The 26,002-nt window shown below is 42.7% G+C and overlaps 1 protein-coding gene across 2 annotated transcripts in view; it reads left to right on the forward strand.

The window, feature by feature from the left end:
* The window catches only part of INPP5A (inositol polyphosphate-5-phosphatase A), a 734,986-nt gene that overhangs the window by 360,975 nt on the left and 348,009 nt on the right, over positions 1-26,002 (forward strand). For both annotated transcript variants that reach the window (XM_082269250.1, XM_082269249.1), the window contains exons 5-6: positions 10,106-10,169; positions 21,588-21,691. In XM_082269250.1, coding sequence (XP_082125376.1) covers positions 10,106-10,169; positions 21,588-21,691 — 168 coding nt within the window. The remainder of the gene's footprint in view (positions 1-10,105; positions 10,170-21,587; positions 21,692-26,002) is intronic.

Raw genomic sequence — 26,002 nt, forward strand, 5'->3', positions numbered from 1 at the left:
AGTGACCAGGACGAGAGAGTGAGAGCGATAACATAAAATTTAACACACCTGCTCCCCATTCACATCTGAGACCTTGTAACGCAAACAAGTCACATGACACCAGGGAGGGAAAATGGCTAATTATGCCAATTTGGACATTTTCCCTTTTGTTGTCAGTGGTTTCGACATTAATGGCTGTGTGTTATGTTGAGGGGACAGCAAATTTACACTGTTATACAAGCTGTACACTCACTACTTTACATTGTAGCAAAGTGTCATTTCTTCAGTGTTGTCACATGAAAAGGTGTAATAAAATATTTACAAAAATGTGAGGGGTGTACTCACTTTTGTGAGATACTATGTATGTGTGTAAATATATATATTAGTGATCAACCAATTATCGGCAAAGCCGATATCGAGGGTCGATATGCACTTTGCCCGATATATCGGAATCGGCCTTTTGATTTACCGATATTGCTGATATTTCGGGAAAGTGCTTGTACCGGGGTGATCCCTGCAGCTAGAGGCATCACCCCAGTACCGGTGTCCATAGCCGACGGTCGGCTGTCTTGTAATGACAACTGTTGTGGCTGAGAAGCCACTCGGCTGTCTTTCCAAGAAGCTGGAGGGGACGTCCCCTCCCACCGCCTTCCGTTGCTCACCCGTGTCTCCTGTCCCACCAGGAGACCCGGGCATCCTACCTTCACCGCCGTGGTCTGACCGGGTCTCCATTTCTTTGAATTTGGCGCTGCCGAGTACCCGGAAGTGATCTCACTTCCGGGTACTGGCGGCGCCGAATTAAAAAAACTTACAGCATTCAAAACAGCCATACTTGGCATTTTGAATGCTTTTAAGTGCAGAGGGGGGGGGGGGGTTTGGGGTCTTTAAGACCCCCAGATCCCTCCACCACAGTACCTGTAGACATTAAAAAAATACATTTTATTTTTTAATGTCCGAAAATATCGGCAAGTATCTGCCGATACCGATATACGATGACCAAAATATTGGTATCGGTGGTAAAAAAACGATATTGGTCGATCAATAATATAAATATATATAATTACATTTTTCCCTAGCTTGTATGCTTTTAGTCACGCCAGCGTGGACAGTTAGGTCATTGGATGATGGGATGTTATTGTAACAGTTGCTTTGAGTTGCAGGATAGAAAGCTGTCTCCCATCCTCATCGTGTTAGAAGATAATTGCTACATAAATTATGTCTAATGGGAATGAGATGGCTGACAGTCACTAAGAGCACTGGCTCCGTATGATGTTTGGATGCTGTAAATGTAAATTTCACACAAATCTGTTGCCTTTGCCTGTTTCCTGATGGTGTATAATAGACTGTGTCTCTCCTAATGGCTAATTAATGTGTGTTTTTGACAGTTTGCTTTATAAATATGTAAAATATTTTTTTCATTGTTTTTATAAGAAAACAGACATGTAATCAATAATGTCAGACGTGACAGAAATACTGTTGACACACACTTGGGTTGAAGGGACCGGCAGGAGATAAGCACTTCCTGTCAGCACGGGCCCCAACCTGATTAATATTCCATCTATGGCACATCCATTAACAAATGGAATCATTGAACTGTATTGATAGAGCAGGTTAAACATTTCGAAAGTTCTGTTGAACTTTAACTTTCAATATTCATGCTAGCTAATTATGGATTTTATGACTGCATGAATTACGGTTTCTGTGTCATTATAGGCAATTTGTTTGACATCTATTTATTTTAATATTCAGACTATCATATTATTGTGATCCTGTAATGCATTCCATGTTTGCTCTGAGCAGAAGTAAATTTGGAGAGCTTGTCTGTGTAGATCTGTGTTTGATAGTGTATTCTGACCAGTTGTCAATACCCCAGGGTGAAGGAAAAACAATGGCTGTGCTCACATGCTACAGAGTAATGGTGTCGTCCTAGCAGCCAGCTTGGGGTTTTCCAATCTTCGTTCCTTGGTTGTTTGTGAACCATTCATTGCCTGAAGTAGTTTTTCATTTTTTGGGATCTCTTTTAAATTTTTTTTGGCCACATGCATACAGGGCTATTTTACAACTGCTTTTAGGAGTGTCAGACGTGTTTTTTTTTGCAGCTTAAAAAGTCCCCTCCATGTTATTCTATTGCCTCATGCACACACAGGCTTTTAGGAGCTGCAAGTGGCATAGGCATTTTTAAGCAGTAAATAAACCCAGGGCCAGTGCGTTATGGAGCAGCAGCATTAAGCTGTAAAAACGCATGACGCTGCTAAAGGCCGCATACAGCGTTAGGCCACGTCAGACATTTTTAAGCTGTAATAGTTGGATTTGAGGTTGGAAAATTAGAAGAGGGCAAAGAAAGGCTGCTAGACGCCAACGCTGCTAAACGTGCATTAACGCCAATACAAAATGCTTCTAAAAGCATGTTTTTACGGCTGCTTTTTCCTGGCGTCTTAACTGGCTTTGCAGCTTGTTTTTTCAAACACCCTGTGTGCATGAGACCTTTAAATTCCTTTTTTATGGTTTTTATAGAGTATTTTCCTGCAAGTGTTTGATTCACTGGAGGTTAGTTTTGCTTCCATTCTGCAGTAACTCGAAATTTGTAGAGTTTCTCTTAACGCTCCCCTCTCCCTAAACCTGCAGCTGAAAAGAGTTGGGGTGATTGAATCGGAGGATAAGAGCCGGTTCACACTATTACGACTTGCCAGGTGACTTGGTCAGCCTGGCAAGTCGCGCACCGTCGGGTCCATTTAGTACAGGACTGGTTCTAATAGAAGCGACACAAGTTGCTCCGACTTAGAAAAAGGGTCCTGTACTACTTCGGGGCGACCTGGAGGCGACTTGCATAGACATTCATTATATGAAGTCCGTGCAAGTCGCGCCGAAGTCGCGGTGCACGCAACTTCACAGGTCGCCCCCGAAGTCGGAGTGACCTAATGTGAACGGGGGCTTAGCATTACATCATTTGACTACTTCATTCAGTTGCTGGTCTGTTGAACCCGCTGGCTTATTTCTTTAACTATAGCTGCAGAGTTTTTGATTCAGCAATTGTTTGTCCTATATTTTTTTTTCCATATCAAGGTGCCATGCTTGCAGCTGGACATATGTGGGATAATTCAAAAATCCCACGCTATTAAAACATGTGCACTAAATACTGCCATTAAAAATGTGCTAATAATATACCTGGCCCCTGAAAAACATTGAAAAAAAAATGCCTATACTGTGTAAAATCCATTAATACACTGCATCACCCTGCTCTGCACATGCTTAGTTTAGCTCCTTTTTTAGGCACTGTTGAATGTTTAGAGGCCAATCTGCTGACAGCCTTAAAGTGGAATTAATCCCTCCATGCTTTTACAGCCAAGGAAGCTTCTTCTGTTTGATCTGCAACTGCCATGGTGCTGCACGTGTGACCAGTTATGACACCAGCCATTTGATGGTTTAACAGTTAGAGGACAAAAGCAAATGTGACAGCAATCCTGGCATTCCAGGAACATAATTGTTTTTTAAACCATTTAATCAATGGGTTCAGTTCCACTTTGATTCACTGCTGGGGCTCTGGGCTTCAGCAAAATTGCAGGCTTCTGGAAGAAACAGGAGCGATCCTGAAGGCCATTTACATTTTTAATTTTGGTAACATAATAAATGTGGAATGCTTGTTCCTTTTTTGAAAGATTTTTTTATCAAGCTGTTATGGGTAAAGTTACGCTTTTAAAGTGGCATTAAACCCAAAAGCAAACCTATTATATTGCAGCTTATCAATTCTTATATGCAATGGCTACATTAGCTTTCTTTGGTAGGCCTGACTTATATTTTCATCTGGTGATCTGTAAGTCAGTCATTGTCCCTTTTTTTTATTCAATACAATCCTATCATGTTTCCAAAAATAAGTAAAGTGATACAAAAATGAACAAGTCTGATTGTGTGTACATTTATCATATGCATGGTAAGATAAGGTAGCCACCTGCAATGTACAGTGAGACATACTAGTATGCAAGTACAGAACAGAAATGGCATGGTAGCAATAAGCATGCTGCTTGCAGTGCAGGAGACAATATGGAGAACATATGCAGCATATTCAAAAAGCTTCAACCCAGTCTGTTGTTTTTCAAAAGAACAAGTTCTCCAACAGATTGTATCGGTTACGCTCACATGTGGGCGTAGCGGATCACGGGCAGAATCACAGTGATTCTGCCCACAATCCAGAATCATTGCAAATCGCGGGACGCCCGTGCTATGCCGTGATTTCCAATGGCACCCCAAACGCTGTGCGATGTTGCCGCGATTTCTGCCTGTCGAATCGTAGTAACATCGCGCAAACAGAATCGCGGGATGCATGACGCACAACAGAAGCTCCTGTACCTTTTTGGGCGTCATGCGATTCTGTTTGCGCGATTTTACCGCGATTCGGCAGGGGGAAATCGCGGCAACATCGCACAGCGTTTGGGGTGCCATTGCAAATCACGGGCATAGCACGGGCGTCCCGCGATTTGCAATGATTCCGGATCGCGGACAGAATCGCGGTGATTCTGCCCGTGATCTGCTATGCCCACATGTGAACGTAGCCTAAGACAAACCATTTACAATTTACACATTTACAAAAAATGTGTGTAAAACCTTTATCCCAAAAGGTTAACTGTTTGTAAGCATTAGCTTTGGCTTCAATGTGTTAGTGTATTTAAATATTCTAGTAAATCCAACACTCCCCCTCAGAACCCCCCCCATTGACTGACAACGCTGCTGGCCAGTGTGCTCCTTCATCCAAAGTGGGGGCTCTCTAATACTGGAGGTGTGTTACTGGCCAGATCACCAGGTGAAAACAAAGCAAATCTAGCCTAAGAAAAGAAAGCAAATGCAGCGATTACATCTGATTGATAAACTGTAATATGTTACATTTTTGGTTTTGGGTGTTTATTATTGCTTTAAGCCATATAATAATTTGCATTTAATCGGATTATTATATTATGTAGGATCGCTCAGAAGAATGACACCACCGTATGACTTTTGTAATGTAGTGCGGTTAAGCTGGGAATTTTGGTGGGACTTAACACGGTAATGGGGTGAACCACAATGCTTTTGGGAAAATGTCCTTTGCATGGATAGAAAAATAAGGGCTCATTTTGGCAGGTCAAATTGGCTCTATGTTCACAGAAATTAGGCTGTCGAAGACAAACACACAGTACCTACCGCAAAACATGAATGAGGCTTAAATTGGTTCTAAAGCCTCAAGATTTTTCACCTGAATACATTCTATGCATTCAGGTGCAAAACCTGTGCTGCAGCTCCCCCCAAGACCCCCCCCTTTTCCTTACCTGAGCCTGATCCGATCCAGTGATGTGCACAAGTGAGCAGTGGCTCCAGCCGCTGTGTCTCTCTCTCCATTGGACAGATTGATAGCAGCAGGAGCCATTGGCTCCTGCTGCCGTCAATCCTATGACGCAGGGGCGGAGCTGAATCCTGCTGTCTGTGTCAATAGATGCAACAGCGGAACTCGGTAAAGAGTCTGCATGGGTGAAGAGGAGGGGCCTGCAGCATTGGCAAGGGACACCAGAAGAAGAGTATTGGGGCTGCTATGTGCAACATGATTGCACAGAACAGGTAGGTATAACATGTTTGTTATTTTTATAACAAAACAAATCGAAGGGTTACAACCACTTCAAGCTGGGTGCACACTATCGGAAAATCAGGCAAATGATTGTCTGGTTTTCCTTGCTATTTCACAGCAAGTCAAAACCAAGGATGGTACTAATTGTATGAAAATTCTCGTACAGCAAAGGCTTTTTTTTTTGTTTGACTTGCTGCTTATTGTTTCTGATCATGCGCTGTCTTTCATATCGATTTTTCTCATATGAAAACCGTATACATTAAATGACAACAGTTAGTTCTGTTCACGTACGAGAAAAATTTTAGAGTTTGTCCCTTCAGAAATTTTTGTTTGGAAAGTATGAATTGGGTGTTGAAAGTTGTGTACACAGTCACACTATACGAAAATCAAACGATTATTCCTTTTACAAAATCTTTCTTCCAAATTTCTTATAGTTTGTACCCCACTCTAGCTATGTTTTGGGGCTGCTTTGATGTATCTAGCATCTGTGTATGTCCCACGGAATTCTGGAGCAAAATGTAATGGCCAGTATCCGAAAAGTTCTGTCTCAATCACGGGTCCCCCAAATGGGTAATTGATCCAAAACACTCAGCTATAAGCACCCAAGAATGGCTAAAAACAAGACCTTTGACTTTTCTCTAAAATGGCATTCTAGAAGTCCTGATCTGAATTCTTTTAACATTTATGGAAAGCGCTGAAATTTGCAGTTTGAAGTGGATTGGGCACCCTTCAAATATTCGCTCTATTAGACTGGGCCAGAAAAATTCATTTTGAGAAGCGAGAGGGGAAGGAGCATTCTGATGAAAAGTGGTTGAAGGTCTGTTTAAGTAGAAGGGCTTTAGGTTTAAAAGGTAAGGCTGTTTATAGATGAGTAGAAGATAGAAGAGTATATCCATGTTTACCAAAGTTTGGTTAGTCCTCTAACAACTTCACAACTGTTGCAGTGAATGGAGTACAAGTTTATGCTGTTAAAGTGTATGTATAGTCAAAACTTTATCGTTTTAAATGTAGAAGGGATGGGTTAAAATAACTTTTGGGTTATTTTTTTCATTTTGTGTGTGTAGTAGTTTTGATTTCTCCACTTTTCTGTGCAGCGGACGCAACAGGAAGTGAGAGGAAATCTCTACAAATTGGGGGAAATTCTCCTCTTGTCACTGGACCAGGTGTCTTTATTGTAAGATTAATGCCTCGTACACACGATCAGATTATCGAACAATCTTTTGTCTGATTTTTGTTGCATGCTAGTCTCGTACTGAAAATGAAGAGGTTACTGTAATACCAAAATCCCCGTGGGACAGAATTCAACTTCAGAAGTGATGTCATGTGCTGAATTGTTTTGTATGTGTTCTTTCGTTCCTAAGCATGCCTAGTCTTGCTCTTACGATTTATTTATTTTTTTCACGGCAGATCGTTAGTCGGCCGAAATTTTACTTCCGATTTTTGTATCGTGTGTATGGACCTTTACTCTCACCTCATGTTCTGGTGACAACTGTAAAGCTATAGGTTTTCCATTTTTTTTTTACTTCCGGTCTTGGTGATGACAATTACCTGGCCAATAAGGGATAGTGGGAAGTTGGATAATATATCTAATAGGAATATGAGCATTAATAAAGCCTGAAGGGCTCCAATTCTTCGCATCGACTACTTTATTAGGTACACCTTGCTAGTACTGGGTTGGACCCCCTTTTGCCTTCAGAACTGCCTTAATTCTTCATGGCATAAATTCAACAAGGTGTTGGAAACATTCCTCAGAGATTTTGGTCCACATTGACATGATAGGATCCCGCAGCTGCTGATTTGTCAGCTTCACATCCATGATGCAAATCTCCCGTTCTACCACATCCCAATGGTGCTTTGTTAGATTGAATTCTGGTGACTGTGGAGGTCATTGGAGTACAGTGATCTCATTGTCCTGTTCAAGAAACCAGTGGTGAGATGATTTGAGCTTTGTGACATGGTGCATTATCCTGCTGGAAGGAGCCATCCGAAGATGGGTACACTGCAGTCATAAAGGGATGGACATGGTCAGCAACAATACTCAGGTAGACTTTTGGGTTTAAATGATAATCAATTGGTACTAAGGAGCCCAAAATGTGCCAAGAAAATATCCCCCACACCAATATACCACTAGCCTGAACCGTTGACACAAAGCAAGATGGATCCATGCTTTCATGTTTACACCTACACCCGGTGTAGTCTTCTGCTGTTGTAACCCATCTGCTTCAAGGTTCGATGTGTTGTGCGTTCAGAAATGGTATTCTGCATACTTCGGTTAAAACGAGTGGCAATTTGAGTTACCTTTTGCCTATTTATTATCTCAAACCTCCGCTTGATGTCTCGCATATTATTTCTTCTTAGGTCACACCCCCCCCCCCATTTTTTTTTTTTGTTTTTGTTTTTATTCTACTGAATGGTCACTTAAAATGTGACTGAATCATTTTTGGGGAGAAGAATAGTCTGTAAACAGTGGTGACTATTTTGAGTAGTTATTAAATACAGTAGTCATGGAAACACTCTAGAAAAGCATCATATTCTAATATATTTATTATTTGTACCTGTAGGAGCCTGCCCAGATCAGCAGTTTTTTTTTTTTTTTAATCTCTATTGTTTGTTAATTGCATAAGAATATTCTTTGTTGGGGTCCTTTCACACGGGGCAGACCGTTTTTTTTATCCGCCCCGGCACTTTTTTTTTTTTTTTTTACAGACACGGATGACACTTGTGTCATCCTGTCCGTATGTCCGTTTATCATCCCATCCATTTGCGGATGATAAACTGAGATAATGTATGTCAATGGGATTGCGGATGTCACCGCTGACATCCATTTTTTTGCCTCCGTTCCGTTTTTTTAAACGGAAGAAAAATAGGGTTCTCTTCTGTTCCAAAAAACGGAACTGATAGGAAAGGAACCAAATGGGATTTCAGCGGATGGTTATATGCAATCCCATTGACATGCATTATGTCCGTTTTTCATCCGCAAAAAAATGGGATGAAAAACGGACATATGGACCGCCCGAGTGAAAGGACCCTTAGAAAGAAAATAGTGTAAATCTTTTTATTCAGTCTGCAAAAAACTGTGAATTGTATTACTCCATATCATAAAGAAAAATAAAATAAGAGATCGAGACATAAAAAAGGGAGCTTTTAACCTGAAACCTGAGGATTGATAGTAAAACAGAAGAAAACGGAAGCAGAATGCTTAGGTCACAATAAAATGTTCCCATCAATTAAGTGTGTGACAGTATCCTCTCTTGGATTAACTCGTATGTCAAGTAGATGGGCAGGACCTTGTGTAGGTACTTTTGAGAAATCAGCAAATGTTTAATCTGTTGATGTGCAGCTTGTCATACATTATGCAGGAAGCACTCAGCCAAAACCGTTCTGCCAGCTGGGCATCTGTCACTCTTGTGGTAAAAAGACACAATGCAGCGATTTGGCTATTGTGAAATGTTATGGTGATTTTTCTTGGTGCTGTAAATGTGATCCTCTTCCTGTACATTTTCACTGGCAGGGTTGCTGCTGTTTTTATGATTTCTGAATCAATAAATATTAAACCAATTAACATTTTTTATTATTATTATTATTATTATTATTATTTACATCGGTGTGTTTTAAGTGGAAAACTTTTTTTTTTTTTTTTTTTTTGGTTCATTTTTTATATTCTCAAAAAAAAAAAAAAATAGTGCTCCTGGGTATGGGGGGGCATGTGATCTCCTCCCATGATGTAATGCTCACCCTAGTAACTAATTACAAAGCCCAAGCTTGACAGCGGGGCAGGGGTTGGGGGTCATCACCTCTTCCTGTAAGCACCAACAACAAATGTCAAAACTGGTTCTCTTGGTGGTGGGTATGAGAGTAGCAGATATGGTGGGAAAGTGAAAATTGGTGTGTTGGCAGTGGGTTTAATATGAAGATAGATAAATTGTAAACCTATGAAAAAAAAAAAAAAAAAACCCTTCTAGGGACTGAAATATTTGAAATCCTATTATACAGAATTTTATATTACCCTCATTAAATGGATCACATACCTTTTTACCTTTTAGTCCCTCCAGGGTCTTTAGTGGCACCAGAACACTTCTGAGATTTAATATACATGATGGTTACTTTTTGCATGTCCATAGCAAAGGTAACTATCCTTTGTATAATCTGTAAAGGGATCTGGAGAAGCATCACAAACTGCATATTTATTGGCCTGAGTAGATACCTCTAACTTTGCCTAAAAGATAGCCAGATGAGCGTCGCATCAAGAATGGTGTTGAGCCCCATTACCCATTTGGGATGGCAGCGCTGTCTATTTGCACAGAAACTGCATCATGGTCCCTTTGATCAGTGTCAAAATCTTAACAGAACAGCACTTTGCCAGACTGAATTATTTTTTGAGATTCAGCCAGTGACACTCTAACCAGATATTCTGGGAACTCCCATTCACTTCCATGTAGAAATTGGTTATAAATCCTTTTGAACCAAATCATATTTTATTTTGTCTCCGATTTGAGATCAGCATGTTCAAATTGTCACATATTTTTTTTTTTTTTACAGGCACTGGGAAGCTTCTACTTTCTTCATGAGTCATTAAAGAACGTATATCAGTATGACTTTAAAGGTAAGCATTTTGGTTTATTGATCTTGGTTGATTCTTGATTTCCTACTGTTCATAGCAAAGAAAATCATGATCCTGCTCAGTAACCACTTTAAAGCAGAACTCTTTGTTGAGAAAAAAAATTACTATTTGGGGGATCTATGTACATGGCACGGATTATAACAACCTTTGTTGAAGATTGCTTCTTTTTTGGTATTCTGAAGAAATCAGTTTGTTCCTCTGTGCTGTGGGTCTATTGGGGAGGGGTTTCATAATGATCAATCAGCTATGCAGCTGCAGAGCACTAATGAGGAAATCTGCTGGGCCTGCATCCCTTTAGACGTTTTTTCCTATTGGGAGTATCTCACCAAAAATGACTTTTGTTGCAGGGGATGCCTGAAATCTGACTTAAGCCCCGTACACACGTACCGATTGTCGGCCGTAAATATTCGGCCGACGACCGATCGGCCGAATGTAGGCTTGTTAGTATGATGCTGCCGACAGCGCACTTTCGGCCGAGAAGAATCTGTCGTGCAAGCATTAAAATTTTTGTTGGCCAACACCAGAACGGCCGATTGTTCGCCAGTCAGTACAGAATTCGGCCGACAATCAGCAGATTTGCAAGACTGGGCATGCTCAGAGAAGAAAAAACCACAGGGAAAGTTAACCATCACATGACATCACTTCTGCAGTCGGCGGACAAAATTCGTGTGCAGTCTTTTGCACTTTTCAGCGGACAGGACATCCCTGGACAAAAGACGGCCGATCGGTCGGCCGATGATCGGTACATGTGTACGAGGCATTAGGCAGACTTCTGGTAAAATAGTTGAGCCAATCACACAAGCAGGAAATGATGTTTCTCTATCGCTCATTGACAGACGTAGTCTTCTTGATTCTCAAGAGCTGGGTTATGTTGTCTCCGCAGGAGTAGGACTAGGCAGAAAGACAAAACGTTCTGGCTCCACCTTAGGGGCAGTCCCTGAGGGTATATCCTCCCTCTCTCTGCTACAGGGAATCAGTTTTTTTCTGTCTAGTCAGGAGTAAGGACCTAAGTTCCTTGCTGGGATCTTTTGGTCCTGGCAAGACTTTTTTCTTTAAGAAAAAGACATTTTTTAGGTAGTTTTCTCCAGTGTTTTTTCCTGTGAGATCTTCAAGCAAAAATGCCGGACTGGGCGACACTTGTGCTCACCCCAGCCGGCCTACGAGCGCGCGCAGACCATGGCATTGCGCTTGGTCAGCCGTGACACATTCAAGTAAGTATGCGGGGCCGGGCGACGGGCTGGATGTTGAGATCCAGTGGTCACCCCGGTTTCTGCCTACGAGCGCGTGCAGACCAGAGCTCCGCACTGGGTCGGCCGCGACGGAGTCCCAGTGCAGGGACTGACCTTGCGAGTTAAAAGTCTTGCTTGGACGCCAGGAACCAAAGAGTCGAGGCGTCCGGAGTGGTCCACAAACCCCCACCCCGGTGGAGAGGGTATTGTGAAGAGAGGGTGCCTGTCGGTTCGGTATGGTGAGTAAACGTTCCCTTTTTTTCCTCGATATGAGGCAGTATGTATTATGGGCCCCTCCATATATGGTCAGTATATATCTGATACTTACAAGTCCCCCTTGTAATACAGCATGTGTTTGTGGGAAGTGGACTTGGTTTAAGAGCTAACACTCTACCCAGCAGACTGTAACATTACAGCAGACATAGGAGGTATAATCCTACCTTATGTGTAGTGTATCTCCTGTAGATCCATATATCGCCTCTTAGCAGAGATGCAGGTGGATGTGCTGGGAAAACGATTTCGGCGGTCCGCCGCCATTTTGCCGTAGACCAAATGCATGTATGTCCTCAGGTCACACCGGCCGCCATGTTTTTGGAGTCTTATGTCTCTTCTATGGGGGCGGCCATGTTTTGTGAGCCCAGCTACCTCGTGGAGAGCTGGGAACGCCGGAAGGCGTACACAGGGGGCGGAGCCACGTCCTTCTACCCGGGAAAAAGCAAACAGCTCCTTCCAGTCTGTGTAAGACAGACGCTGACTGCAGTTGGTTGGAAACTGCACTGCATCGGTTGGTGAGCCTTGGGGGTCCCTCTCTCTCTCTGTGGGATCGAGAAGCAGGTACTCTGAGGGGCGCTATTGCGCTAGGGGGAGACACACAAAAAAAAAAAAAAAAAGAAAAAGTTTTTTTTTTGTTTTGCTGGCAAAGGTGTCCTGAATTAACATGGACCCTGCCACTCATGTATCTCCTCCGGATCCCCTCGAGGGGTCTGCGGGATCCTCCAGCACCCCATTGACAATTGAATCATTGTCAGCTATTATGGAAACTTTTGTGTCCCGGGTGGAAGTGGCTTGTCAGGGACAGGGCGCAAGAAAGCGACCCCCGCCTAACCCCATATTATCTGAAACCTCGGATTCAGACTCTGAGCCCATTTCTGCAGTTGCAGGTACTTCATCTGGGATTGGTGTCTCGGGTCCTGTCTCTTCAGACAGTGAGGAGGATGTTTCGGCATCCGCCATAGCCCGAGAGGAAGCGTTGGTAAACGCACTCATTGTATCTGTTCAAGAGACCTTAAGGTTACAGGGTATTCCTTCGGAAATAGCTGAAACTGAAATCCCTTTTGGGACTAAAAAACGCATCAAAGTGGCGAAGGTTTTTCCATTGCCCAAATGTTTTGGCAATCCAATCAAAGAAGAATGGCGTCTGCCAAAACGCACTTTTACTATTTCTAAACGCATTGACAGGCGTTATCCGTTTGAGGAAACCCTTATTAAGAAATGGACAGAACCACCTGTGGTGGATTCACCAATTGCTAGATTGAATAAAGCCACGGTTATTCCTTTAGAAGACGCTCCGTCTTTTAAAGATCCAGTGGATCGCAAGATAGAAGCTATGTCTCGCACCATGTTTTCCTTGATTGGATCAGCTTTCAGACCTATAATAGCTATTGGTCTGGTGTCGCAGGCTGTAACTGAATGGACCAAGTGGTTACGCCGGGACTTAGAAGAGGTCCCTCAGGTGGTATCAGATTTGTTGGAACAAATGATACAGGGGTTACGGTTTGTGTGTGATGCGGCGTTAGACGCCACTCCATTATTGGCGCGAGCATCAGTCTCAGCAGTGGTTCTCAGGCGTACACTGTGGCTAAAAGGTTGGTTAGCCGACCAAGGTTCCAAAAAAGCATTGGCTAATATCCCCTTTTCAGGAGAGCGTCTATTTGGAGCCAACTTAGATGAGATCATTAAAGATCTCACGGGTGGAAAGAGCACCTTTTTACCGCAAAATTTTAAAGGTAGAGGAACTCGTCAAAGACTAGGGCCTTCTTTTTCTGCTCACAAGAGGTTTTTTCGTCCCGCGGGTGAAAAAACTAAGTCCTCCAAAGCTCCTGCAGGAGGCGTCAGGGGTCGTTGGTCGGGCAAGCAAAAGCCCGCCCCCTCCAGACCTGAAGATAAACCATCCAAAGCCTGAAGGTGCGCCCCCACCCATAACTGGGGTGGGGGGACGTCTTCGCCGGTTCCCGGATCCATGGCTTTCCAGAATCCCGGACAAATGGGTTTGCGAAGTCATAAGGTCAGGGTACAAGATCGAGTTTCGATCTCTCCCACCGGCGCGATTCTTCCCTTCCAATATCCGACTATCCTCAGATCGTTTAGAAGATCTGCGGAGAGCAGTCACAGATTTACTACAACAAGGAGTGGTAGTCCACGTTCCTTGGACAGAACGGTTTCAAGGGTTTTATTCAAACCTATTTACAATACCCAGGAAAGAGGGCAAAGTGCGTCCAATTCTGGACTTAAGAGCACTCAATCCTTTTGTCAACATAAGAAGATTCAGAATGGAGTCCATTCGCACAGTAGCAGCCTTCCTGCATCCAGGGGATGTCCTAGCGTCCATAGACATCAAGGACGCCTATCTTCACATTCCCATTTTCGCAGGACATCAGCGGTTTCTACGCTTTTCCGTAGAAGAGAACCACTATCAGTTTGTGGCGTTACCTTTCGGTCTCGCCACGGCTCCGCGGGTCTTCACAAAGGTGTTGGCCCCAATGTTGGCACTTCTGCGCCAAAGACCTTGCTACAAAACATAGAAATTACTATGATTTCTTTACAGGAATTCGGGTGGCTGGTGAACCAGCAAAAGTCATTTCTGGTTCCCACCCAGAGGCTCGAATATCTGGGTCTAATTTTAGACACAGTCTAGACAAGAGTTTTTCTTCCGGTAGGGAAACTCCGAAAGATTCAATCAGCAGTCCAGTTGTTACTGTCCAACAGCTGGTCTTCCCTTCGGACTTGCATGAGGGTTCTGGGGTTGATGGTGGCTTCATTCGAAGCAGTCCCATTTGCCCAGTCCCATACCCGAATTCTTCAGCAAGAGATTCTTCTCAGATGGAATCGGAATCCGGAATCCCTGGACAATCAGATCCGATTGAGCAAACAGACCAGAGAGTCTCTGGTCTGGTGGCTTCGGTCTCCAATGCTCAGCCAGGGAAAGTCATTTCTGCCAATATATTGGACGATAGTGACCACGGATGCCAGTCTATCCGGATGGGGAGGAATTCTCGGTCAGTTATCTGTCCAGGGACTTTGGTCCCCGGAAGAATCCAGGTTACCGATAAATGTATTGGAACTGAGAGCGATCAGACTTTGTCTGATTCACTGGACCGAGCAGCTCCAGGGCAGCCCGGTTCGGATCCAGTCGGACAATGCCACGGCCGTGGCTTATGTCAATCACCAGGGGGGCACCAAGAGTGTCCGAGCGGCCAAAGAAGTGGCTTGCATTCTTCGCTGGGCGGAACGATTTGTTCCAGCAATCTCTGCGGTGTTCATTCCGGGGGTGGAGAATTGGCAGGCAGATTATCTCAGCCGTCAGACTCTGGATCAGGGGGAATGGTCCCTCCATCCAGACGTTTTCCACCAGTTGTGCCTACGGTGGGGAACCCCGGATGTGGATCTGTTGGCATCACGATTCAACAGGAAAGTTCAGAGATTCGTGGCTCGCTCCCGCGATCCTCTAGCAGAAACCGCAGACGCACTGATCGCCCCGTGGGGGCAATACCAGCTAATGTATGCCTTCCCTCCTCTCGCGTTACTGCCAAGACTTCTTCGCAGGATAGAGGAGGAAGGAATTCCAGTAATTCTGGTAGCTCCGGACTGGCCTCGTCGAGCTTGGTACGCCGACATGGTCAGACTGGTGGCGGACGTCCCGTGGAGACTTCCTCTCAGGGAGGATCTACTGTCTCAGGGACCGATCTTCCATCCTGCTTTACGATCGCTGGCTTTAACGGCCTGGCTATTGAGACCCAGGTGCTGAAGGACAAAGGTTTGTCAGCTTCAGTTATTCCTACTCTAGTTGAAGCAAGGAAAGCGACTTCCAGAAAGATTTATTATCGCACATGGAAGTCCTACATTGCATGGTGTGAACCTTTGGGGTTCCGTCCTCGGTCTTATTCGATTAGTCGAATATTGGCTTTTCTGCAACAAGGGGTTGAGCAGAAACTGGCCTTGAGTACTATCAAGGGTCAGGTCTCAGCATTAGCCATCTTCTTTCAGAAGCCTTTGGATACTCATTCCTTGGTGCGGAATTTCATCCAGGGGGTGCGACATCTGGCTCCGCCAGTGCACGCGCCGTTACCCCCCTGGGATCTTAATTTAGTGTTGTCGGTTCTTCAGAAACCTCCCTTTGAAGATATTAGGGAGATTCCTCTACCTACGTTGTCCCAGAAGGTGGCCTTCTTGGTGGCTATTACTTCTGCACGCAGGGTGTCAGAACTGGCCGCATTATCTTGTCGTTCACCATATCTGGTGGTTCATAGAGATAAGGTGGTTCTTCGTCCGAATCCATCCTTCCTACCAAAAGTGGTTTCAGAATTTCATCTGAATGAAGAAATTGTATTACCTTCCCTGTGTCCTAAGCCCAGTCATCCTCGGGAGTTTGCTTTACACTACTTGGATGTGGTCCGGGCGATCAGGGTATACTTGAAAACGACAGACTCGTTTCGCAAGACGGATTCACTTTTTGTGATCCCAGATGGACCCAAAAAGGGGTTGCCTGCATCTGCCGCGACCATTTCCAGATGGATCAGACAGACGGTAGTACAGGCTTATTCTATTAAGGGTCGGGAGCCCCCGTTCCCTGTTAAGGCGCACTCCACTCGGGCACTTAGTGCGTCATGGGCCTTTCGCCATCAGGCGTCAGTGGTCCAGGTGTGCAAGGCGGCTACCTGGTCGTCAGTGCATACCTTTACTAAACATTATAAAGTTGATGTAATGGCATTGTCTGATGCCTCGTTTGGCCGCAAGGTTTTGCAGGCCGCAATTTGAGGAGACCAGTGGTCTACCTCGAGGGTTTTTTCCGTTGGAAAATTTTTCTTTAGTCTCATTCTTTGTTTATAATGAGCCTTTAAAACTTCTAGTTTGGCACCGGTTGGGCCTTCTAGATTGGATTTGATTTTGTCAATCCCACCCCTCATTTGTGGCACTGCTTCTGGATGTCCCAGCTCTTGAGAATCAAGAAGACTACGTCTGTCAATGAGCGATAGAGAAAAATGGATTTTTGTAAGATCTTACCGTAAAATCCTTTTCTCTTAAGCTCATTGACAGACGTAGTACCCGCCCCTCTATCATTGAGTTGGGTTGGGTTAAATTCTCTGTACTGCTTTAAAACAGAACTGATTCCCTGTAGCAGAGAGAGGGAGGATATACCCTCAGGGACTGCCCCTAAGGTGGAGCCAGAACGTTTTGTCTTTCTGCCTAGTCCTACTCCTGCGGAGACAACATAACCCAGCTCTTGAGAATCAAGAAGACTACGTCTGTCAATGAGCTTAAGAGAAAAGGATTTTACGGTAAGATCTTACAAAAATCCATTTTTCTGGGGTGTGGTCAGTACACATTCTGTGTACAGAACTACTCCAGGTAGCCATATTGCATAGCGTTTTCAGATAATTACAGCGTCTGCAGATTGAAAAGGAAAGGTCATTTTTAATCACCTTCAATTGCAATATGACTTGTGCCGCAATTGTATACACTATATTTTACTTATTTATTTTGGCTATTTAATTCCCCCACGAAAGTGGAGTTACCTTTTTAAATTATCTGTTGATGCTCTGTAAAAAGAAAAAAAAAAAAAAATCATTGCTTTTTTTTAAAGCTCCTGTGAAACATTGTAAAGTAAACCTGTCAGTACGGTAATGCTATGAAATAACGGCTCATACCTTTTCATCTTTCTTGACCTGTACCCCTACACATTATTATTTGTGACTGCTATGCATGTTTTGAATCAGGTATGCTCAACGTCTGGCCCACGGGCCAAATGTGGCCCATGACCCTAAACCTATGGCAGCCTGCGCAAAGCCTCCTTCAGGTGCACATCGCTCTACTGAATGATTCTCTGTCCTCCATAATCCCGCTCTTCTCTTCCTTTACGAAGACACAGACAGGAGAGGAGCCTATAGCTGAGTGGATTAAATCTAGTGCCATCCGTGCAAGGGTTCTGAAGCTGGATTCTCAGTGTTGTGTTGGCCTTGGTGTCATTCCGGGAGCATTTGAATGCATTATGTCATTTTATGTTTGTTTAATAAAGATGCTTATTGCCCTACTAGGGCATGCATTTCCCTGGACTGTTTTTTTTGTTTAGGTATTTCACATTCCTTGTTCTGGTAATTTAAGAGACAGATGCAAAGACCCTGATATAGTGAAGGCTGCAACACTGGTTCTGAGCTTTTTTGGCTGGTCACACCAGAGCACGAGAGTGGGATTAATGATTGTTTTAAAAAAACATCCAACAGGGAATGGTCCCACAGAAAATGATGATCTTGATTGTTTAAAATCTTTATTGGGCTGTTCGAAATTCTGATCCATTTCATTTAATTGTGGCCCCCAACCAGTAACCAAATCACCGAGTGGCCCTGCGCTCTTCAAAAGGTTGAGTCGGTATACTTAGTGCTGATTGCTAATTTTTATATGTTTTTTTTTTTTTTTTTACAGGCTGGAGCTCCCCTTTTTAATGTCTTATCTGCATAATTATTCTAGTCTATGATGTGCAAAGTATTGCAATCACTGGATCAGCATGTCAGCCTTTATCTTGCATTTTCAGGAGTCCGCACCAGTACCCTCACCATTTCTCCCACTACTGGTTTCCTTTAACAGCTTGCCGACCAGTCGCCGTACTTATACTGCGGCAGGTTGGCTCTGTCCCACGAAATGACATACCTGTGCGTCATTTCGTAGGACCGCTAGTGGGCCACAGGAGGAGCCAATCAGCGGGTCCTGTGGCCGCAATGTCTGTCGAGCACCTGCAATCACTCTCTGTGGAGACAGAACGGCGGTCTGCGTTGTAAACACGGCAGACCGCTGTTCTGTCGGTAATGAACACAGCGATCCTGTGTTCCTCTTATTTAGGAACACAGGTCTCTGTGTTCATTCAGCAATCCCATCCCCCACACAGTTTGAAAGCACCCCCTAGGGACACATTTAACCCTTTGATCTCCCCTGGTGTTAGCCCCTGCCATAGTCATTAGTACAGTATCAGTGCATATTTTTAGCACTGAGTACTGTAGTAATGTCTCTGGTCCCCCCAAAATTGTCAAAAATGTCAGGTGGTCCGATCTGTCTGCTGCAATGTCGCTGTCCCACAAAAATTCCCTGATCACCGCCATTACTAGTAAAAAAATAAAAAATAAAAAATTACAAAAATAAAAATTACAATCTTTCCCCTAGTTTGTAGATGTGATAACTTTTGCGCAAACCAATCTATATACACTTATTTGGATTTTTTTTAACCAAAAATATGTAGCAGAATACATATTGGCCTACAATTATGAAAAATTTTGATTTTTAATTTTTTTTTTTTTTTTTTTTTTTATTATTGGGATTTCTTTAAAGCAGAAAGTAAAAATGTTTTTCTCTTTCTTCAGAATTGTCCCTTTTTCTTTTTTGTTTATAGCACAAGAAATAAAAATCGTCAAGGTGATCAAATACCACTAAAAGAAAGCTCTATTTGTGGGGAAAAAGGACATCAAATTTATTTGGGTACAGCATCGCACGACCACACAATTATCAGTTAAAATAACGCAGTGCTGTATCACAAAAAATGGCCTGGTCATTAACGTGGTAAAAACCTTCCGGTCCAGAAGTGGTTAATCCTGATCCATGTAAGGGCAGTGTCTGTTTAGTTTAATTTTTCCGCAGGCCCCAGGCAAAAAGAGGCAGTCCATTTTATTTTATACACCGTAGAAGGATGTGATTGAAGTTCTCACTGGTAATTCAGTGAAATAATGTCACTTACTTCTAAAGCTCACACTGACATTTCTTTAAGATTACATAAAAAAAGAAAATTGGTTGTTTTCCAAATTCGTCACCCACGATTTTTATGACTGGCTCATTTCTTTAACACGTCCCATTGTAAATGATTCGGCCAGACCACATTAATCGGCCCTTTACATCACATTAATTTGAAATGTCATGGAATGGCAATAACTGTGAAATGAACTAATTGGCTCCATTTATACTGTTTCATTAATGTATTTTTTCCTTAGCCTTGGAAAGCCAAATTACCTCTGTTCTTATAATTGAGGGTACCAGGTCTCACCACTCTTAAGATATTTGAGTGACATTTCTGAGATATAGCATTTGTACGTTTTACTGACATTTATCACTTTTTCTACCTATACCAGAAGCCTCAATCATTTGTAATGTTGAGTAAAATAACATTGTTTAACAGTATTAAAAAGCCATTAAGATTTTATTGTATTTCTTGGTAACAGAGTTGATTTCGCTCCCCCACTCTCTGGCAGTGCCTAATTTTATTGAAAAACACGGACTACCGTATCCTCTCACCTTTTAAAGCCCAACTCCATTTAAAACTTTTTTGGATAGCGCAAAGAAGGGTTAAAGTCTCTGTTTTTTATTACCATCTGTGTTCCTATTAGGGAGCTTTAACCTCACATCTGTCAAGGTAGGAAGTGAAGGGAATTTCACTCCAACAAAGAGTTACAACTTCCTCTCCTCCATTGGAGCTTCTTGGAAATTATTGAAAAGCATGACCTGTTGTTCACAGCTCTTGGGACAATTTGTTGAAAAGCTTTAAATGATGATTGCTACTCAGCAACTGCTGTCAGGTTGTTCCTCCATGGTGTGCAGTACTGGTTCTAATAGAGATCTATGAAATCACGGTTTATCCTGTGTTGAGCCCTGATGAAGGGGGGAGTCTGGTTGCTCTCAAAATGCGTTGGCTATTTTTATGTGCTTTTTTTTTTCTTTTTTTATCAACCATTAACTGCCGATCATCTAACTGTATTAGTATGGGGTTATGGCTGCAGCAAGATGCCATAACCCCCTGTATCTTTTTTTTTTCCCTTAGGCGGCCGGCTTTTCGTTAAGTGATCCCAGTGGCATATTCGACGTGCGATTACTTTTATAAGCAGCGGGAGAGGGGCCCCCCCTCATCCCCCCCTCACCCCCCTCATCCCCCCCTCACCCCCCTCATCCCCCCCTCACCCCCCTCATCCCCCCCTCACCCCCCTCATCCCCCCCTCATCCCCCCCTCATCCCCCCCTCATCCCCCCCTCATCCCCCCTCATCCTCCCCTCACCCCCCCATCCCCCCCCTCATACCCCCCCTCATCTCAACCTCACCCCCTCTCATCTCCCCCTCATCCCCCCATCCCCCCTAACCCCCCATCCCCCTCATCCTCCCCGTCACTCATCCTCCCCGTCACTCATCCTCCCCGTCACTCATCCTCCCCGTCACTCATCCTCCCCGTCACTCATCCTCCCCGTCACTCATCCTCCCCGTCACTCATCCTCCCCGTCACTCATCCCCCCCCCCAACTCATCTGTTTTTTGTTTGTTTTATCACATATGCCTAGTGCAAACAGTTCAGGCGAGAAACACAATAACCTTTCAATTTATCGTTCGTTCGGCAGAATTTTCTAAACTGTTCCTTCGATTTTTCAGCTCTGAAAAGTTAAAACCGGTTTTCTATTCGTGCCAATTATTTGGATGAAAAACGAACAAACGAACCAAATGACAGGCTTCCGAACGATTTTTCGGCTAGTGTATAAACATAAAAGTTCTTAGTGCCTCTAAGTATGCTTTAAGTTAAATGACAGACACTTTGAGGGTGCCTACTGGCCCCTTTAAGTTTTTTTTTTTTTTTTTTTTTTTTTTTTTTTTACTTTATTTCATACTATCACATTATTTTGAACCTCTTTTAATGAAAATCTTTTCTAATAAATTTGAGAAAAAATAAAAATAAGCATTTAGTTACTTTTTATCAGAAATACATTTTATCAGAATTACTGGTGAGTACCCTTCCCTTTTGCAAGTATTGCTCCGATTGGCGCTTTGAAGATTGCACCAAGTTTAACTGAGCTTGCACAATTTCTGAAAAATGTGTTTTGCGTCTCTTGAAAAGGTAAAGGTACGATTATGATTGTGATTTTTTTTTCCCCCCATTTTAGCAAAAAAGTACAGAAAAGTTACAGGGAAAGAGATCTATTCAGACACATTAGAAAGCACGCCAATGCTGGAGAAGGAAAAATTTCCACAAGAGTTCTTCCCAGAGGTATGTGTGAAATAATGCCAGCTGTTCTTTGCACCATAACATGTACAACTGTTTAAAACTAGTTATTTAACTATAAAGTGCAATTCCAAGCAGCAAGTGAATTCTGTTAGCAAACTGCTAATACCAGAGTAAAACCGACACCACCACAGGCTGCAAGCTCCTACGTGTTTTTAGGTGTTAAAGAAATCGAACACACTGCAAGAAGCTTCACCTTCTCATTTCTCTGTACCAGAAAACCTCAGAAATTGGTGTTCTCAGCTGCCAAAGTGATTTTTTCCATAATAAAGTTAAACAATGTAATCACAAATATGTTTAAAATAGAGCAGGAGTGTACAAAATTGCGCACAACACACAGATAAAGTTAACAGATAATCAATACAACCTATTTCTTGTTTATGACATAATCACCTTTGCAATCACAATACTATTTGAGACAGGGTGACACCTGTCTCAGGTAGTCCAGAGAGAATAGAGAAGGGGAGGGAGGATAGGGGGTACAAGGGGTAAGGGTCCAAAAGGGAGGGAGTATATGGGAGGAGAGGTGAAGTAAAGGGGTACAACAATCTTAACTGCCCATGCGTTTCAAATCAGATTAAAAAATTAAAAATTAGGATGAAATATTGCACCAAAGAAAAACATCTCACACTTCAGACACCTTTTTATACCCTTGCTTCAAACTTCAGAGAACAACATCACAAGACTTGGAAAGGAACAGGGTGGCCTGACTGTTCCAGAAGGGGCAACTGTAATGGCTCCAAGTTGTCCACTTGCCAAACTGATCTTTACAAGTAGCCACCCATTTTTCCATATTGAGTCCATATTGTCTGAGACCCTTTGCGTCCATTCAGTCCTGGTGGGAATAGTTTTCGTCTCCCAATACAGTGGAATAAAGCCTTTGGCTGCATTTAGCAAGTGTGATAACAAATTGGTTCTACAGTGCTTTACCAGCATTGGGGGCAAATGGAATAGGAAAGGGGCAGGCCTTCCGGAGGTCTACAATGAAAATAATTTTGATCTGTGTTTTTTACTCTCACCAGAAAGAGCAAAGCAATTAGAGTACTGCATTCCCACCACATGTGCAACTGAGTTCCCTGAGCCAAAGTGATTTTATGTGGGCACAGTGTTCAAACACCTCCTTCTCTCAGGGCCTTCTACTGTCTGACAAGGACACAATGGAGTCTGTAAGGATTGTTGTGCAGTAAAAAATCATGTGGGAAAACTGCAGTCCCACCCAGAAGCACTATTTTAAAAAAAAAAAAACCTATTGAAATTAATAATCATTTTTAAAAACTATTATTGCGAGTTATCAATCTCTTCCTGTTATACTGATGGGTGATTTTAATAACACTATGGAGTATTTTAGAGACAGTTTTCCACTATGTTCAGTCCCCTTGGACTCCTTAACCCCCTTTTGAAAATTGTGGAGAACTAGGGCTGCAGGACACGTGGCGGCATATTTATCCAGATGATGTCCAATTTACATGCCATTCCATCATCTCACAACTCGTCCCGATCTGATTTGGTGTTGGGTACTGCTAAAATGTTGCCATATGTCTGTTACTATAGAACCAAGGGGGATTTTGGATCATTCATTATTGGTAACTACTATGGTTCCTATCCATCTCGGTATATGGAGGAGCTGGAGCTTTATCTCCTCTTGTTTTCTTCTTTTTCAGTCTCATTCTCAAATTATGTTTGCTTTTTTTTTTCCTTGCGGTAAATGGCTCGGCCTCTAGTAACGTAATATGGGACTTTATGAAAGCATTTTTGCAAGGCCTTCTAACTAAAGAGGTCAGTTTTTGAAGTCGGCCTCCAGGAGGGGAGCAGAACAGGCTCAATAGTTGGCTGGTTGGCATTAAAAGGGGGAAACAGATTATTTTACGGACCCCCTTCTGCAAGTAACTTGGCAGTATGGACAGAGGCGCAGAGGGCCCTTAAAAAACGAATACCAATAAATAATTTTTTCAAAAACATCTGTTATGGGCAGATTGGGAGAAGGCAAGCAGATTATTGGCTCGCATTGCCCAATTTTAGCAATCGGATATTCATATTGTAGCTTTGCAAAACAATACAGGGCATAGTCATAGTGCTACTTCTGATATTAGTATTCTATACAAATTTTATAGTGAGTTATACACATTCAAGCTGAAATATGCCCCTGCTGATTTACAATCATTCCTGGATCATAATTTAAAAAAATATATATATATTCTCGTAATATGCCATCTTTGAGTAGCGAGGATAAGGTGTACATTGAAACTTCAGGAGTTGAAGCTGCCTGTGGCAAGTTTCCCTAATTTTAAGTCTCCAGGCTATGATGGCATTGAAATTTACAAACAAGATGGGGATACTCTTCTGCAGTTTCTGCTTCAGATTTTCAATGAGGCATCTGGGTTACGTTATCTTCCTAACTCTATGTATAATGCCACTATAGTGGTGATCCCTAAAATAAAGACCCTATGACACTTGGTTCGTATCGAACCATTTCTCTTCTTCCAGCTGATATGAAAATACTAGCTAAAACTCTTGCTAATGGATTGAATCAGGGGATAACTAGTATTATTCATTCCACCGGGAATAGAGACCTTCTTACTCTCGAAGTCATTCAACAGCATAAAATGGGAGTACATTTGGGCAGTTCTTGAGAAATGTGGGTTTAATAAGAATAAGAACTTCTGATCTTGGGTTCATCTTTTATATGCTAAACCCCAGAGCTTCGGTTCATGCAAATAGTCTTTTTTTTTTTTTTTTCTCCTCCTTTTTTGCATCAGCGAGGGGCGAGGCAAGGGTGCCCCTTTTCATCCCTAATTTTGCAGTCGCTTTTGAACCATTGGCATGTTTGCTCTGCCAGAACACTGGAGTGATTGGGCTGTGTAGAGGCCAGTAGGAGGAGAGGCTCATTCTATGTTGAATACATGCTCCTCTTCCTTGCCGATACACAATACTCCCTCCAAGAGGCTATGTCCCGCATTACCGTATTTGACGTTTTTTCAGGACTAAAAGTTAATTGGAAGAATTCTAATCTTCTCCCTCTAGATAAGCTTCCAGCAACCTTAACAGGTCAATTCCCCCATATTAAGGTTGTTTCTCAATTTAAATATCTGGGTGTTACGATCTCTCCTAAAATAGTTGACGGAACCTGGTTCCATTGATTTCACATTTCAGGTCGCAGCTCAAGTCCCGATGTAAGCAAGGTCATTTTATTTGAAAGAAGAAACCACCTACGATCAGGCTGGAACTCCTTCAATACCCCAGGGAATATGGGAGTACTGGCAGTACCGAATCCATAGTTGTACTTTTGGCAACACAACACCAGCATTTGAATGTTTGGGAAAGCCGCTCCTCCATAAAAAAATCTCTTCCAAATTGATTAAGGGGCTCTTTAAAGGGTAATGTCCACTATACGCCTTGGATTCTGCAGCATATCTCAAATCTCCATCATAGCTGCTCAGCTGATAGGACGCGTCTAGCCATCTGTGAAGGTGTTACTTGGTATTACTGGCTATACCAGATTTATTGTTATATGATCTAATGATTTACTTCCTGAATTTTGGAAGTTGCCGTGGCTTCAGGTTTGGGCCAGATGTGGCATTCTGACATATTCCCATTTATGTAAAAATCAATTTTTCGAATAATTTCAGCAATTGTAATTAGAATTTTCTTTAGACAAAAGGTCGTTCTATCAGTATCTTCAAATCAGACCTACCTTTCAGGCCTAAAAGGGCTCCCTCCGCTTTTCAATTGCAGATAGTCCGTTATTTGATAAAATTGTTGGGATTTAGGATTCAAAATACCGAATATCAGAGATTTATGCACAACTTTTATGTAGATTTTTGTGGCAACATCAGCTCCATGTAAACAGAAATGGGAACAAGAGGTCCTGATTAAGTCCGAGACCAGGTTCTGCAAAGGATCTCTTGTTTCTCCTTCCCCCCTCGTACTAGCAACACATCTGTTTATTATCCATGTGTTATATCAAACTCCGCATTTTCTTTGTAGTATAGGTCTATAGCAAAGTTTTTGCTTTAACTGATGTGGTCAACTGCAGGGAGACCTGATTCACCTGCTGTGGCGCTGTCCTAAGCTTAAACTTTACTGGACAGAAGCTATCCAAATTATGATTATGTAACAGGTTTTTCTTTTAGTACAGATCTACTGCCATGTATTTTGGCGAATTTTGATTCCTTTCTTTTGGATGAGTATAAACTCCTGGGGGTTTCTAGATTACTCATCACCCCAATAATGATCATTGTTTAATTGGTTTCAGTCTCTCTCCCTACAATATCTCATTGGGTCCAGGATTTGAATAAG

Source organism: Pelophylax lessonae, assembly GCF_965119305.1.
Source record: "Pelophylax lessonae genome assembly, chromosome: 9".
Classification (NCBI taxonomy): Eukaryota; Metazoa; Chordata; class Amphibia; order Anura; family Ranidae; genus Pelophylax; species Pelophylax lessonae.